The following is a 14,318-nucleotide window of genomic DNA, read 5'->3' as shown; positions in this document are numbered from 1 at the left end:
TTCCAGCTCTATGACTGTATGATAATAATAATAATAATAATAATAATAATAATAATAATAATAATAATTTATTCATAGTACTACTACTTCTTCTCCCCCTTCCTTTTCTTCTTCTGCGACCACTCGTATCCGAGTAAGATTGCTCACAGACCGTTTGCTTAATGATCTGCTCCTTGGAGCCAGACGAAGCCCCCAACCCTCTCTCTCTCTCTCTCTCTCTCTCTCTCTCTCTCTCTCTCTCCCCCCCCCCCCTCCATCTCTCCGGTGGTGCTCCTGTGCTGGAGAGAGGGAATGCAGAGACGGAGAGGGAGGGCTGAGCTTGCTGTGCTTGCCTTTTTGAGGGTTAAAAGGAACTGAGCTGCATTCCTAGAGGGGCTGGGAAAGAAAGGCGGGGACGACGACGAGGAGAGCAGGTCCTCCGGAGCAGAACCCCCCCCCCTTTTCCCCGTCTCTTCCTGCGAGAGGGGGGTTGCTTTCCACTTTCTCCTTTCCAAGAGCTTCCTCGCTGCCCCTCGTGGGATCCGGTGAGTCTCGCCTCTTTTCCCCCATAGGCTGCAATGGGGAGAAGGGGGCCCCCAGGGCTGCAGGGGAAGGATGCATGGGGGTGTGTCCTGCTCAGCTGAGGAATAGGGGGACCCCCAAGTCAGGGAGCGGAGAGGCCTACTCCCCCCAATTCCTCTTCGCAAAGCCGGAGAGAGGACGAGGCGAGCAGGAGGGATGCAACGCTATTCGTGCCCCTTGCCCCTTTGGAGAGGGGTCTTGGGGTCGGGGGAAGGCGGTATGCCTCAATATGGGGGGGCACTGGCCTGATCCTGCCGGGTTCCTCTTCTCTTCTGAAGTTGAGTTCCTGCAGATGCAAGCGACCTCTCCTTTGCACTCCCCTTATCATCCAAGCTCCCACCACTCTCAGATAGGACAGGGGTCTTATCCAGACTCCTGGCTGGCACAGACTGGCACCTATTCAGACCTGCAGGCCCTGCATGCTCAGAGGATCTTTTGAGATGGGACAGGAAGCCCTGCTGAGAGGGAGATGGACTGGGTGACGCTTGACACCCCTGACGACAACACGGGAGGTCTCATAATCCAAGGAATCCAATACAGAGAGAGAAGTGGGCTTGAAAGAGGCAGCCCCCCCCCAAGGGCTTACAGTGGCTGGGAGACCCTCTCTCACCAGCTGCCTCTGCCCTGGCAAGGAGGAGGGGTTGCAAAGCCACTCTAGGTGTCAGAGTGGGGGTCTCCTAGCAACTCTCAGCATCCTGAACAAGGTGCAGTTCCCATGAGTCTTGGGAGGAAGCCCAAACCCATAAAAGTGGCCAGTCTTTTTGGATCATGGGACTAATGAAAGATACAAATAAATAGACCGAGTCTTCTCGTGTCATCTGCATATAATAAAAAAAAGCAGACTAAATTTCCAGTCAGGAGCCTGCGTATAGATTAAGTGCAAGGAATGGTTGTGTTTCCTCTTCTGTTACCAATGAAACGGTATATAGTGTTGCTCTATTGATAAACATGGGAGCGGGGTTTAATGTGAAGAAGGTAAGTTATGTTCAAATTTAAATTTAAAGCAGTCAGATTGAGCCCAATGCTGATGGGGGTGTTTTCTTAAGGCTTTGTTTTCCCCTCACAATGCTTTGGTTATTATTATTATTACTATTACTATTAATACATTTATAACTCAGGGTGAGTTACAACCATTTTGAAATTCAGTATTAAAGAGTTTAAACAAATTGCACACTTACAGGAAAGGGTGGGCCCTGAAAACATGTGTCTCAGGTGAAACTACCAGGAGGGAAGGAGGCGGTTCTTCAGATATTTGGGGGCCTATGTGAGCCCCTTGAATTGGGCCTGGAAATGACATCTGATGCAGCTGTTTTGAAACAGGAGTTAAATGTGTTCTCAAGCAACGCTGTGGGGATTCAATGAGTTCCTTGGAGGAAAAGGTGGGGTAGAAATGCCATTAATACAGAGAGGGTGGAAAACGGGGTGCCGGAGGGATCCGTCGCACCATGGCGCCAGAGGTGCTTAAGGCGGCCCTGTCCTCCTTTTTTTAAATAAAAGAAAATTCAGTGTCTGGGCTTTGGTGCAGTCCAGCCCTTGTTTCTAGCACGACTCATCTAATCTTGCTCAGGGAACCTTTGTCTTCTGCTGATCACGACAATGCACTTGCTTTGTAGGATTTCCTAACACCTCTACTTAGGACAGACAGAACGGGGCAGAAGACCAAGGGGCTCCTGCCGATCTCTTGGGAGGTTCCTGAGAGCTCAGATGGATGAGCAAGACTCAGCTGGTGCTGAAGTGGGAAGAGGCCATGCCATCAACACTGGGAGCAGTGGGGGATTCTGGGAAAGCTCCATGCAGAAGATCTTGCGTGAGGAGGACACCCTCTGCTCAGATATGAAGAGCCAGCAGCTCAGGCAGTTCTGCTACCAGGAGGCCAAAGGACCCCGTGAGGTTTGCAGCCGACTCCACCACCTTTATTATCAGTGGCTGAAGCCAGAAAGGCACACAAAAGCTGAGATGCTGGACCTGGTGATCTTGGAGCAGTTCCTGGCTGTCCTTCCACTGGAGATGGAGAGCTGGGTGAGAGAATGTGGAGCGGAGACCAGTTCCCAGGCAGTGGCCCTGGCCGAAGGATTCCTCCTGAGTCAGGCAGAGGAGAGGAAGCAGGCAGAGCAGCAGGTGAGAGAGACTTTCCTCTGGATACTCCCAAGGGGCTCCAGACAGGAGGAAGAGGACCCCAAAATACTCTAGTAATGGCCCATCCTTTTTTTTTTTTTGGAAAGCAAGAAATGAGATCTGATAGCCTTGAAGTGTTTGCTTCTGCCATTCCTATTGTAATCCTTATTTTCATTCCCTGTTTTGAATCCTTGTTGCTCCTTCAGGGAAAGTTTCTATTAGCAGAAATGGGCCCTGATTCCTCTGAGGCAGAGAGGACTCCATTGGACACCAGAGAGAGGCTGCTGGGTAAGGAGGACGGAGTGTTTTCTCATTTTGGTCTCATTCTATTCATACTGAAACTAATCTTTGGGTTTTCATCTTTGGGGTGGGTGGAGACAGTTGAGACCAAGAGCCCAGAAGAGGGGAGATGTATTTTTACACAAATAAAATATGAAATGGGTAGAAATGTGCTCATCACGTGAGACTTTTTCTAATGCCAGTCTTAGAGAGGCACAGCTGAACCTCTGAGAGAAGCATGCAGGAATGTCTTCCCACTTACCTTTGTGTCTTGCAGGTGACAGAAGGATGCCGACAAGACCTCCTCACCCCTCTTTTCTTGGTGGTGGAGCAGAAGCAGCAGCTGTGGAACCAGATCAGGTCCGGGGAAGGAGCCTTGTGGGGAGAGGCCGAGGGGTGGGGTGCCAGAGCCAGGTGCCTCTGAGCCCAAACAAATCCTTTCCCTCCTCTTGGCTTCTGTCAAAGCTGCCCTGAACAAAGGCTGGAATGTCATTAGTATATACTGTAATTGGTCGCCATTTGTTGCCATTTTCTTCATATATTTAACAATGAATGCTAAAACTGGCTTCTAAGCAGTAGGCGGACTATGAAGAGTGGCCCGGATTCACCTACCCGGCTCTGTGAGTTGCACAACAGGGCCTCCCAGCTCTCCTTCTCATGCCTAGGCTGCCATGCACCCCTTAAAGTTCGCTTTAGGACATTGGGAAGGTTCCCTTCCATGAGAGAGAGGATCTTTCCATCTGGCAAATGGGAATGTTTGTGCTAACAAAATGACTTGAAGAACACAATGTGAAGTTACACGCATTTAAACAATGATTAATACCCATCATTAAAATACACGGGGGGAAATTCCGCAGAGACACCAAAATAAGCATTCATACTTAAAATGTGCAGCAAAACAATCCCATTCAAACAAGACAGCCATTAACCGGCACAAAATACCAGAGCAATGTGTAGTAGATAATACTTACGCTGTCTAAGAGGAGGACATTTCCCTTTTTATTTTAGGTTCCGGTGTGGTTTGAAGATGTAGCTGTTCATTTCACAGATGAGGAGTGGGCATTGCTGGATCCTGGCCAGAGAGCTCTGCATAAGGAAGTCATGGAGGATAACTGTGGGATCCTGGTCTCTCTCAGTAAGGCTCCCTGTTTATAATTTTATATTATGAGCCAGTCATTCCAAGGCTGCCATGGAAATTACATTATAGCTGTTGTTTTCCTGCAGGCATCCCATTTTCCCGCAAACGCCTTCTTTGTATTTCCCCTTAGATTATCAGTTATTTGTTTTGAAATTCCATACGTATAACTTTGTGAGAAATCTGCAATATGTTGATGGAGCTGGTTGCACTCACTGAGCGAGAGCTGCCTGTCTTGGAGGAGAAGGGGAGAAAGTGGGGGCTCTGCGACTCCCCCCAAAACTTCCAGGGGAATCGGGAGCCTCCAAGGACAGACCACAGTGCAGAGGACCTCGAACGGGGCTGAGAAAGCTCCAAGAAGGATCGGGGGGCGGGGCGGGTTAAGATGGCAAAGGGGAGCTATGCTCCTTCCAGGACAGAAAGCCCCTGATGTGGACCTAGCCGAGTGGTAGCACCCCAGAAACAAGAGCTGGGTCTGGGAGGAGGAGCCAGAGGACCCCCAAAAGGACTTAAGAAAAAGGAAGCCCATATCAAAATGGCACTACCCTGCCTGGGGGGAAACTGACTGTGGTTACTGTTGAGAAAAACAGACCTGCTTGTGAGTATGAGGGAAGAGGAAGAGGGGCAAGAAGCAAGAGGGATGAGAAAGAGAGAGATGAACTTCTGAAGCTCAAACAACTGGAAAATGGAAAGGATAAGAGGTGGAAGAGAGGATTGGAAAGGCAGGAGTGGAGCAGGGGGGAATAAAAAGACTGGGTATTTGTGTGTGTGAGAGAGAGTGACTCTCTCGCTGTGGAAAATAGCGCTAAGGCGGAAAGAAGGGGAAGATCTGTGAAGCAGCCCCTTCGGCGTAAGGGATTCTCTCTCTGAAAAAGACCACCCCAGAAAACACAGATTTCCACTCAATAAATTTGAGGCTAAAATTGGAGTATAAAACAGACTACAGACAAGACAGGCATATGTCAGGAATGCTTTGATGGTGTTTCCTGCTTGGCAGGGGGTTGGACTGGATGGCCCTCGTGGTCTCTTCCAACTCTATGATTCTAAGAGTGAATGCATGGGGGGGGGAAACATATTAGAGAGACTGAATAAATAGTGTGGATGTTGGAATACAGCAAGACCTGAATGGACTATTGGACAAATGTGGATTGTGGAACTTGGGTGGATTTGGGGTTGATTTAAACTTTCAAGGGGGCAGGTAACATTAAAACTCTCCTAAGGAAAGAAGAAGCCAAAAGAGGACTATGGACTGTAAGGCAAGGAGAGAGGAGGACAGATAAAAGCAGAGGGCTTAAGACTGAAGGGAGAAGGAAGGAAGAAGCTTTTTATCAGTTTTGTTGGGGGGGGGGAATTAGTTTATATTTCCCCTGCTTCCCATTTCTTGATGTCCAGAATTCTATTTAAGGGTGGTATTTTGTTTTGTTTTTGAAAACTGAAAGGAGGGTGGAAGTATAGAAGGAGTGGTCTGGGAGAAAGAGACCAGAAGAGGCGGCATATCATGGCTTTTGATAATGTGTCCTGGGTTTTTCTGACAAGGCTCCCTAGAATTCCATGGAGAGATGGACTGGAAAGTCCGAGGATAAACGATAATGATGAATACTATATGATGTATAAAGGATTAATGCATGTACAATGCATTAAAAAATAAATGATTGTGCTCAACAGGGCCACCTCCAGCACCTCTGATTCTAACACTCCTACAGCTCACCTTGAATGGACGGGTATCTCCTGGTTTCTTTGCAAATATGCTTCCTTTGTTCCTTTTAAAAAACAATGATGAAGCTGGTCTGAACTGCCCAAGCATTTTTAAATGTAGGCTTTGCAGTGGTAAGAGAAGTAATTTCTCTCGGGATTTATGCTTTCGTTTTTGCTTCTGTCTGTTTTTGGTTGACCAAAGGGACGACTGACCTTGGAGATGGAGTGGCTTCCATGATTGGCCGAAATGAAATACATCCCAGAAAAGAGTCAGGATTTTCAAATCTCAGGCTCCCATAAATATGTCAGTTAATACCAGTCAATAAAGGCAGTGAACCCTGTAGTAGGAGCTCACATCTAATTCCCTCCCTCTTTTCCCCTATTGCAAGCATTCATTAGCATTGTTCGATAATTTGGGGCTCCCATTTCTTCCTGGGGCTCTAATTAGTTTCTTTCTTCATTGTAGGAGGGGATGAATTGGAAAGGAAGAATATGGGAGACCATGACAAAATCCACACAGTGGAGAATCCATATCAATATATGGAGTGTGGTGAGAGCTTCAGTCAGAGCTCCCTTCCCACTTCCCATCAAATAAACCCCATTGGGAAGAAACACTACCAGTGCCTGGAATGTGGAAAGGGCTTCACTCGGAACTCCCGCCTCACGGCCCATCGAAGAATTCACACAGGGGAGAAACCCTATCAGTGCTTGGACTGTGGAAAGAGCTTCACTACAAGCACAAGCTTCCATCGACATCAGAGAATTCACTATGAGGATAAAGACTATCAGTGCTTGGAATGTGGAAAGCGGTTCAGGTGGAAGGTCAGCCTCACTTCCCATCAAATAATTCATACAGGGGAGAATCCTTATCAGTGCTTAGAGTGTGGAAAGAGCTTCAGTCAGAGGGCCCATCTCACCACCCATCAAAGAATTCATACAGGAGAGAAACCATATAAGTGCTTGGAATGCGGGAAGAACTTTAATACAAGGCCAAACTTCCATCGACATAAAAGTATACACCGTGAGGAGAAACCATATCAATGCTCGGAATGTGGAAAGGGGTTCAAGTGGAAGAGCAGTCTCACTTCCCATCAAAGAATTCATACAGGGGAGAGTCCCTATCAGTGCTTGGAGTGTGGAAAGAGCTTCAGGTGGAAGGACAGTTTCACTTGCCATCAAAGAATTCATACAGGTGAAAATCCCTATCAGTGCTTGGAGTGTGGAAAGAGTTTCACTGTGAAGAAAAACCTCACTTGCCATCAAAGAATTCATACAGGCGAGAAACCCTATCAGTGCTTTGGGGAGAGCTCCCATCTCATTTCCCATCAATTAACTCACAGTGCGGAGAAACCATAGCAATTGCTGTGTAGTGATGACTGCTTGGGAGAGACTATGGAAGGTAGATTTGAAATTTACTGCATATTATACCTTGAGAGAAAACTATATGAAAATAATCTAAATACAGTATACTTAACACCATATAAACTAGCAAAGATATATAAAAATGTACATGTTGGAAATGTCAACAGGAGGAAGGGTAATTGTATAATATGTGGTGGTCCTGTGAAAAGGCAAAGTGTTTGGGGGAGATGATATATAATTAACTGAAAAGGATGTTTAAGATGACAGTTCCTTAAAAAACCTGAAGTGTTTCTGCTAGGAGCAATGGAGCAATGGGGACAGAGGTCTGAGAAAGCTAATTTATTTATGTAGCAACAACAGCAGCTAGAACTTTATATGCACAGAGGTGAAAGAGGAGGGATTACCAACAAAGGAGGAATGGCTTCTGAAACTGAGGGATTGTGCTGAAATGGTGAAATTAACTGCCAAATTAAGAGGATATAATGATGAAGTGTTCAAGGAGGATTGGAGACCATTGATGGATTATATATTGTATGAACCAGACATGAAGGTGTTGGCAGGATTTGAAATATTAATGGAGAGGTGAAAGAATTAACAATCCTGGAGTTTAGAAAGTAAAAACATATGTGCTGTAAAACAACTAATAAAATGGAGCAAAAAACAAACATTAGGAAAGGGAGGTGGGACATCAAGAAGAAAATTTATGGGGTAAAAATATTATATAATGTTCTGAAATACTTTTGGAGATTTAATAAAAATGTTTTTTAAAAAAAACACACCAGTTGCTATGTAGTAGTTAAATTTTAAGAGACTTTAATTAGTATTTGGGTGAGGAGTGCAACGGTGTTCTTGTGCTTCGTAACCCCAGCAGAGAAGTCAGTCTTGCCTCTCAGAGCCATGGGGTGCAAACCCGGTGCCCAATATTTCTTCATACTACGAATCCAGATCTCCAAGATGGAAGTCATTGGCCAAGTGTTGAATTTATCAAAATCACTGAGGCCTAATTGGATCCGTAGAATGTTTGGGATCTGGTGGGCGGGGCTTGTGTGTTCTGCTCCGGAACCAGCCCCTCCCTTCAGGGGGTTCCGCAAGAGGGACCAACGGCCTCTTTGTGCTTCATGCTGTTGTATTTAGTCATTCTGTTACAGTTTTATTTATTATTAAAGCGGAGTTTAAGCGAGCCACTTGTTTTTCTCAAAGAAAAAGAAACTCTGCTGAGGAAAGGGGTGGAGTGTCCATGAGGAAGAAAGAGTTCTCTGTTCTTCAGGCATCAAAGGTGGTTGGGAGCAACAATAAACAGAGTTTTCTTTCTTCAGCCAAATCCACTTCTCTTCTCCCCACGTCCAACACAGGGAAGGAGCCTTAGATGGAATAGAGGCTCTGAGCAGATGCAACTCCACCCCTGCGACAGCGCCTGGCGCCCTTTTTTCCATGCCTTGTGGACAGAGCACCAGATCTTGGCCAGGGGGACATTTTTGTCAGGGTCTGGCATATATTCCTCAAGCGCATGACCCTGTTCTCCTTCCGCCCCAGTGTGAAGGGAAACTCTCTTGACAGGAGGCCTTGTGCCTCCCAGGAAGTTTTGATCTTCTTCTTCTTCCTCTCTAGATATGGAAACCGCTTTGTCCCGAACGTTCTTCTCACGGGACACCTGGGTGTGTCTGTCTGGAGGCCCTACACATGAGTAGACCAGCAGAGACACATGCCCGACTGGCATGATCTCTCCCTTCTGGTCGGTTGTTTGGGAGACTCAAAATCTTTCTCCAGCCCGAACATCACAGTGACTGATGCCTTAGAGACATCAGCACACTTTAGGATCCGCAGAGTATGCGTAGCCAGCATACAGACTCAGTAGCACAGCATTTGGCTAAACTACTTTTTTTTACATATATACACTCGGAGCATTGTAACTCAGCTCCTTCAGCATCAGACAGCAAAGAGAACAAAACAAAGGAACAAACGTCCTACATCATGGAAACACAGTAATACAAACATCCTGTCTCCGTCACTTCCTACACTGTGGAATGAAAACATACACCGTCATGTATGCCAAGATGGTGTGTGGCGTCTTCAGTAGAGATGGTTGGAGGTTGGATCAGAGGATGAGACGGGTGGCAGGCCTTGAAGAGGACACCCCCACACTAACAAACAAACATGCTTGTGAGGTAGTTTAGGGTGAGAGACTGGCTGACTGGCCCAAGGTCATACACTGAGCTTCGTGGCGACTCTTGCCTCCCCTCCCAGGTCCGGCCCTATGGAATATAACGCCAAATCCTACTGTATATTTTGTTTTGCTGCTGCATCACACTATTGAATCATGTTAAGCTAATTGTCTGCTAGGACCCCTTGACCCTTTTCTCATATGCCACTGGCAATCCAGATGTGCCCCACCTGATATTTGTGCATCTGGTTTTTCCTGCCTATGTGCAGAACCTGTCACGGTCTGGTCGGCGGGCGTCAGGACCAGAGGCAAGATGGTGGTGTAGAAGCAGGAACAGGTGCAGGGCTGAGGGTCCAGCAGCAGGCAGTTGCAGGGTCAAGGAGCAAGGCAGAGACGAAGGTCCAAGGAGCAAGAAGCAAGGCGAAGGCTCAAGGAACAAGAAGCAAGGTGAAGGCTCAAGGAACAAGAAGCAAGGTGAAGGTCCAAGGGTCGAGGAGCAAGGCGTCGGCAAGGCAAGGGTCCACGGAGCAAGGATCAAGACGTCGGCGAGGCAAGGGTCAAAGGAGCAAGGATCAAGACATCGGCAAGGCAAGGGTCCACGGAGCAAGGATCAAGACGTCGGCAAGGCAAGGGTCAAAGGAGCAAGAATCAAGGCGTCGGCAAGGCAAGGGTCCAAGGAGCAAGAATCAAGACGTCGGCAAGGCAAGGGTCCAAGGAGCAAGAATCAAGGCGTCGGCAAGGCAAGGGTCCAAGGAGCAAGAATCAAGGCGAAGGCTCAAGGAACAAGAAGCAAGGCGAAGGTCCAAGGGTCGAGGATTCAGGCGTCGGCAAGGCAAGGGTCCAAGGAACAGGAGGCCAGATGCAACCGGGCAGGGAAAGCGTTGCTGTGGCAAAGAGCTGAAGGGAAATGCTGAGCTTTTATCCCTCCCAGCTCTTGCCACCAGGTGCAGTGAGTTATCAAGTGGCGACACCTGAGTGACCACTCCTTGCCTCTCCAGCACAAGCTGAGGTCTTCACCTGTGTGGCCACTCCTTGCTTCTCCAGCACAAGCTGAGGCAGGCCCCAGTCCTGCAAAGCACTACAGGCCCCAGAGCCTGACTCCTGCCCATACTCCTGACAGAACCTGACATTTGTCCCTATTGAAGTTCACTTTCTTAGTTTGGGCCCAGTTCTCCAACTGGGAGATGTACTGATTCTTTTCAAATGATGGCTCTTATATCTGCTCTCAGTCTCCTCCTCTCCAGGCTAAACATACCCAGATCCCTCAACCATTTCTCAAGAGGCTTGGTTACCAGACCCTTGAGGATCTTGGTGGCCGACCTCTGGACATGTCCCAGTTGGTATTCATCTTAACTGTAGTGCCCAGAACTCGACACAACATTCACTTTCTCTGCTGCTGCATTGGACTACATCCAAGGGTATTAAAAGAACTGGCAGAGGTGATTTCAGAACCACTGGCAATAATCTTTGAAAATTCCTGGAGAACAGGCAAAGTCCCAGCAGACTGGAGGAGGGCAAATGTTGTCCCTATTTTCAAAAAGGGGGAAAGAGAGGACCCAAACAATTAATACCAGGGAAGATTCTAGAGCAGGTCATTAAGCAAACGGTCTGTGAGCACATAGAAAGGAACACTGTGATCACTAAAAGTCAGCCAAAGCAAACAAGATTAATTTTAACAAGGAGAAATGTAAAGTACTACACTTGGGCAAAATAAAATAAAATGAAAGGCACAAATACAGGATGGGAGACGCCTGGCTTGAGAGCAGTACATGTGAAAAGGATCTAGGAGTCTTGGTAGACCACAAACTTGACATGAGTCAACAGTGTGATGCAGCAGCTAAAAAACCAATGCAATTCTAGGCTGCATCAATAGGAGTATAGCATCTAGATCAAAGGAAGTAATAGTACCACTGTATTCTGCTCTGGTCAGACCTCACCTGGAGTACTGTGTCCAGTTCTGGGCACCGCAGTTCAAGAAGGATACTGACAAGCTGGAACGTGTCCAGAGGAGGGCAACCAAAATGGTCAAAGGCCTGGAAACGATGCCTTATGAGGAACAGCTTAGAGAGCTGGGTATGGTTAGCCTGGAGAAGAGAAGGTTCAAATATATAAAAGGATGTCATATAGAGGAGGATGAAAGGTTGTTTTCTGCTGCTCCAGAGAAGCGGATATGGAGCAATGGATTCAAACTACAAGAAAGAAGATTCCACCTAAACATTAGGAAGATCTTCCTGACAGTAAGAGCTGTTCGGCAGTGGAATTTGCTACCAAGGAGTGTGGTGGAGTCTCCTTCTTTGGAGGTCTTTAAGCAGAGGCTTGACAGGCATATGTCAAGAATGCTTTGATGGTGTTTCCTGCTTGGCAGGGGGTTGGACCATAGCTGCCAAGTTTTCCCTTTTCTCGTGAGGAAGCCTATTCAGCATAATGGAAAATCCCTGAAAAAAAGGGATAACTTGGCAGCTATGGGTTGGACTGGATGGCCCTTGTGGTCTCTTCCAACTCTATGATTCTATGACTGTGTGAATGCAGTCATTTGGACCAGGTTTCCCAATCATTCTCCGAAAACGTAGCCACGCTAGTGATATTGAGGCACCGTCTGTTGCTGTTCTCTCCCTGCTCCCCCTTAGCTCAAACGCAGCAGGCTGGCTCCTGTGGGATATAACATCACAGAAAGCAGTCAAATACAACATTTCCTGTTTGCCCAGAGTGGACACACGGGGGAATGTTGCTCCAGCCAGGACGACTTCCTGTCACACCTGGTCTGGAGCATCCTCCTCCTACATGTGACCAGGTAGGTGGGTGTGACCCTGGGAGACCGTATAGAAGGGCTGGACATGCAGCCATCTTCCTTTCCTCTTTTGACTTACTCGATGCCTTTTGCTGTCTGCTGGCTCTCAGCCAGCAGCACATGGGCTCATCCCTCACAGAGGATGAACGCATACAGTGGTACCTCTACTTACGAATAACTCTACTTACGAATGTTTCTACTTACGAATGGAGCTCCGTCCGCCATCTTGGATGTGGTTTAGATAGGATTTTTTCTACTTACGAATTTTTAGATAGGGTTGCTTCTACTTACGAATTTTTTCTCCCAATGCATTCCTATGGGATTCGACTTAATTTTTTTCCCGACTTACGAATGTGCATTTGGAACGCATTAAATTAGTAAGTAGAGGTACCACTGTACTTTGTAACTGTAACTACAAGCTAAAGCCTGCCTTCAGGACCATACTGTGAACTGAATGTAAATAAACCTTATCATTACTATTAAAACAAGACTGTTGTGTCAAGAGTTTGGGTGTAACCTTTGACGCCTCCCTTTCCATGGAGGCGCAGGTTGCATCCACAGCAAAGGTGGCATTTTTCCATCTCCGCCGCATCAAGCAGTTGGTCCCTTACCTCTCTCGCCCCGATCTGGCCACAGTGATCCATGCGACGATCACCTCCAGGCTTGACTATTGTAACTCGCTCTACGCAGGGTTGCCCTTAAAGCTGACCCAGAAACTCCAGCGGGTGCAGAATGCCGCGGCGAGGCTCCTTACAGGGTCCCGGCCGTGGGATCACATTCATCCAGTGCTTTACCAGCTGCACTGGCTCCCGGTGGAGTACAGGATCAGGTTTAAGGTGCTGGTTTTGACCTTTAAAGCCCTATGCGACTTGGGACCCTCGTACCTACGGGACCGCCTCTCCTGGTATGCCCCGCGGAGGACCTTAAGGTCCACAAACAATAATATTCTGGAGATCCCGAGTCATAAGATGGCTAGATTGGCCTCTACTAGAGCCAGGGCCTTTTCAGTACTGGCCCCAACCTGGTGGAACGCTCTTTCCCAGGAGACCAGGGCCCTGCGGGATTTGTCATCTTTCCGCAGGGCCTGCAAGACAGAGCTGTTCCGCCTGGCCTTTGGGTTAGACTCAGCCTGACCCCTGTGTTTTTCTCCCTCACGGCTTGGATTTATGGCCTACTTGAAATGAGGCTGCACTTTAAATTTTAATACTGTATTTTAATCTGTATTTTAACTAATTTTTTTTATGTTTTATTGTGGTTCTGTTGGTGTCAGCCACTTATGGCCTACTTGAAATGAGGCTGCACTTTAAATTTTAATACTGTATTTTAATCTGTATTTTAATTAATTGTTTTTATGTTTTATTGTGGTTCTGTTGGTGTCAGCCGCCCTGAGCCCGGTTTTTGACTGGGGAGGGCGGGGTATAAATAAAAATTTATTATTATTATTATTATTATTATTATTGTTTTTAAGAGGGAACTAAAGGGGATTTACCAGGAACAATCCAATCTGGACAAGCCAGACTGGGTTGCTTAACTCAAATGGTTCTAACGAATCCATCAACTCACTTCCTGCAATGTGCAAGGGAATGTGCTCTGCTACTAGCTCACTTGCCTGAGGAAGGATAATATTTAATCAACATATCCTCTCCTACTGTCCTCAACATTCCCACAGCCCCTTCCTCTCCCCCCCCCCCCCCGCCCAGAGCTCTTGCAATGCAGCCTCTCTTAGGGCTCTCAAGTGGCCTGGAGATGGCAGCATGTTCCTTCTAGTGTGGGAGAAGAGCGCACAATGAAGACACTCTTGTCTCCTGCTGCAACAGCATGCCACTTCTCCCCAGCCACTCTGGGCGGCTCCCAATTGAGTATTAAAACAATACAGCGTTAAATATTAAAAACTTCCCTAAACAGGGCTGCCTTTAGATGTCTTAAAATTAGGATAGCTGCTTATTTCCTTGACCTCTGATGGAAGGGTATTCCAAAGGGTGGGTGCCACTACCGAGAAGGCCCTCTTTCTGGTTCCCTGTAACCTCACTTCTCGCAATGAGGGAACCACCAGAAGGCCCTCGGCGCTGGACCTCAGTGTCTGAGCAGAACCTTCAGGTATACTGGGCTGAGGCCGTTTAGGGCTTTAAAGGTCAACACCAACACTTTGAATTGTGCTCGGAAACGTACTGGGTCCCGGCAGCCACTCTCAGTCACCAGTATAGCTGCCGCATTCTGGATTA

General features: G+C 47.3%; 1 protein-coding gene across 1 annotated transcript; it reads left to right on the top strand.

The window, feature by feature from the left end:
• The first annotated feature begins 400 nt into the window (after window positions 1–400).
• Window positions 401–9,874, top strand: LOC118092267 (zinc finger protein 3-like). Its single transcript, XM_060280509.1, has 6 exons — window positions 401–524; window positions 2,175–2,679; window positions 2,883–2,964; window positions 3,233–3,315; window positions 3,964–4,090; window positions 6,252–9,874. The coding sequence occupies exons 2-6, from the start codon at window positions 2,266–2,268 to the stop codon at window positions 7,139–7,141; spliced, it is 1,596 nt and encodes a 531-aa protein (XP_060136492.1). The 5' UTR covers window positions 401–524; window positions 2,175–2,265; the 3' UTR covers window positions 7,142–9,874.
• The last annotated feature ends 4,444 nt before the right edge of the window (window positions 9,875–14,318 follow it).

Source organism: Zootoca vivipara, chromosome 12 (genome assembly GCF_963506605.1).
Source record: "Zootoca vivipara chromosome 12, rZooViv1.1, whole genome shotgun sequence".
NCBI lineage: Eukaryota > Metazoa > Chordata > Lepidosauria > Squamata > Lacertidae > Zootoca > Zootoca vivipara.
The sequence above is the reverse complement of the archived record's forward strand: the minus strand, read 5'-3'. Positions and strand labels throughout refer to the sequence as shown.

Bases quoted from the DNA above. Each gene is read 5' to 3' on its own strand.
- LOC118092267 (XM_060280509.1), top strand. From the start codon at position 2,266: ATGGATGAGCAAGACTCAGCTGGTGCTGAAGTGGGAAGAGGCCATGCC. The intron at 2,680-2,882 runs GTGAGAGAGACT...TTGCTCCTTCAG, and splicing joins GGAAGCAGGCAGAGCAGCAG to GGAAAGTTTCTATTAGCAGA. The intron at 4,091-6,251 runs GTAAGGCTCCCT...TCTTCATTGTAG, and splicing joins TGGGATCCTGGTCTCTCTCA to GAGGGGATGAATTGGAAAGG.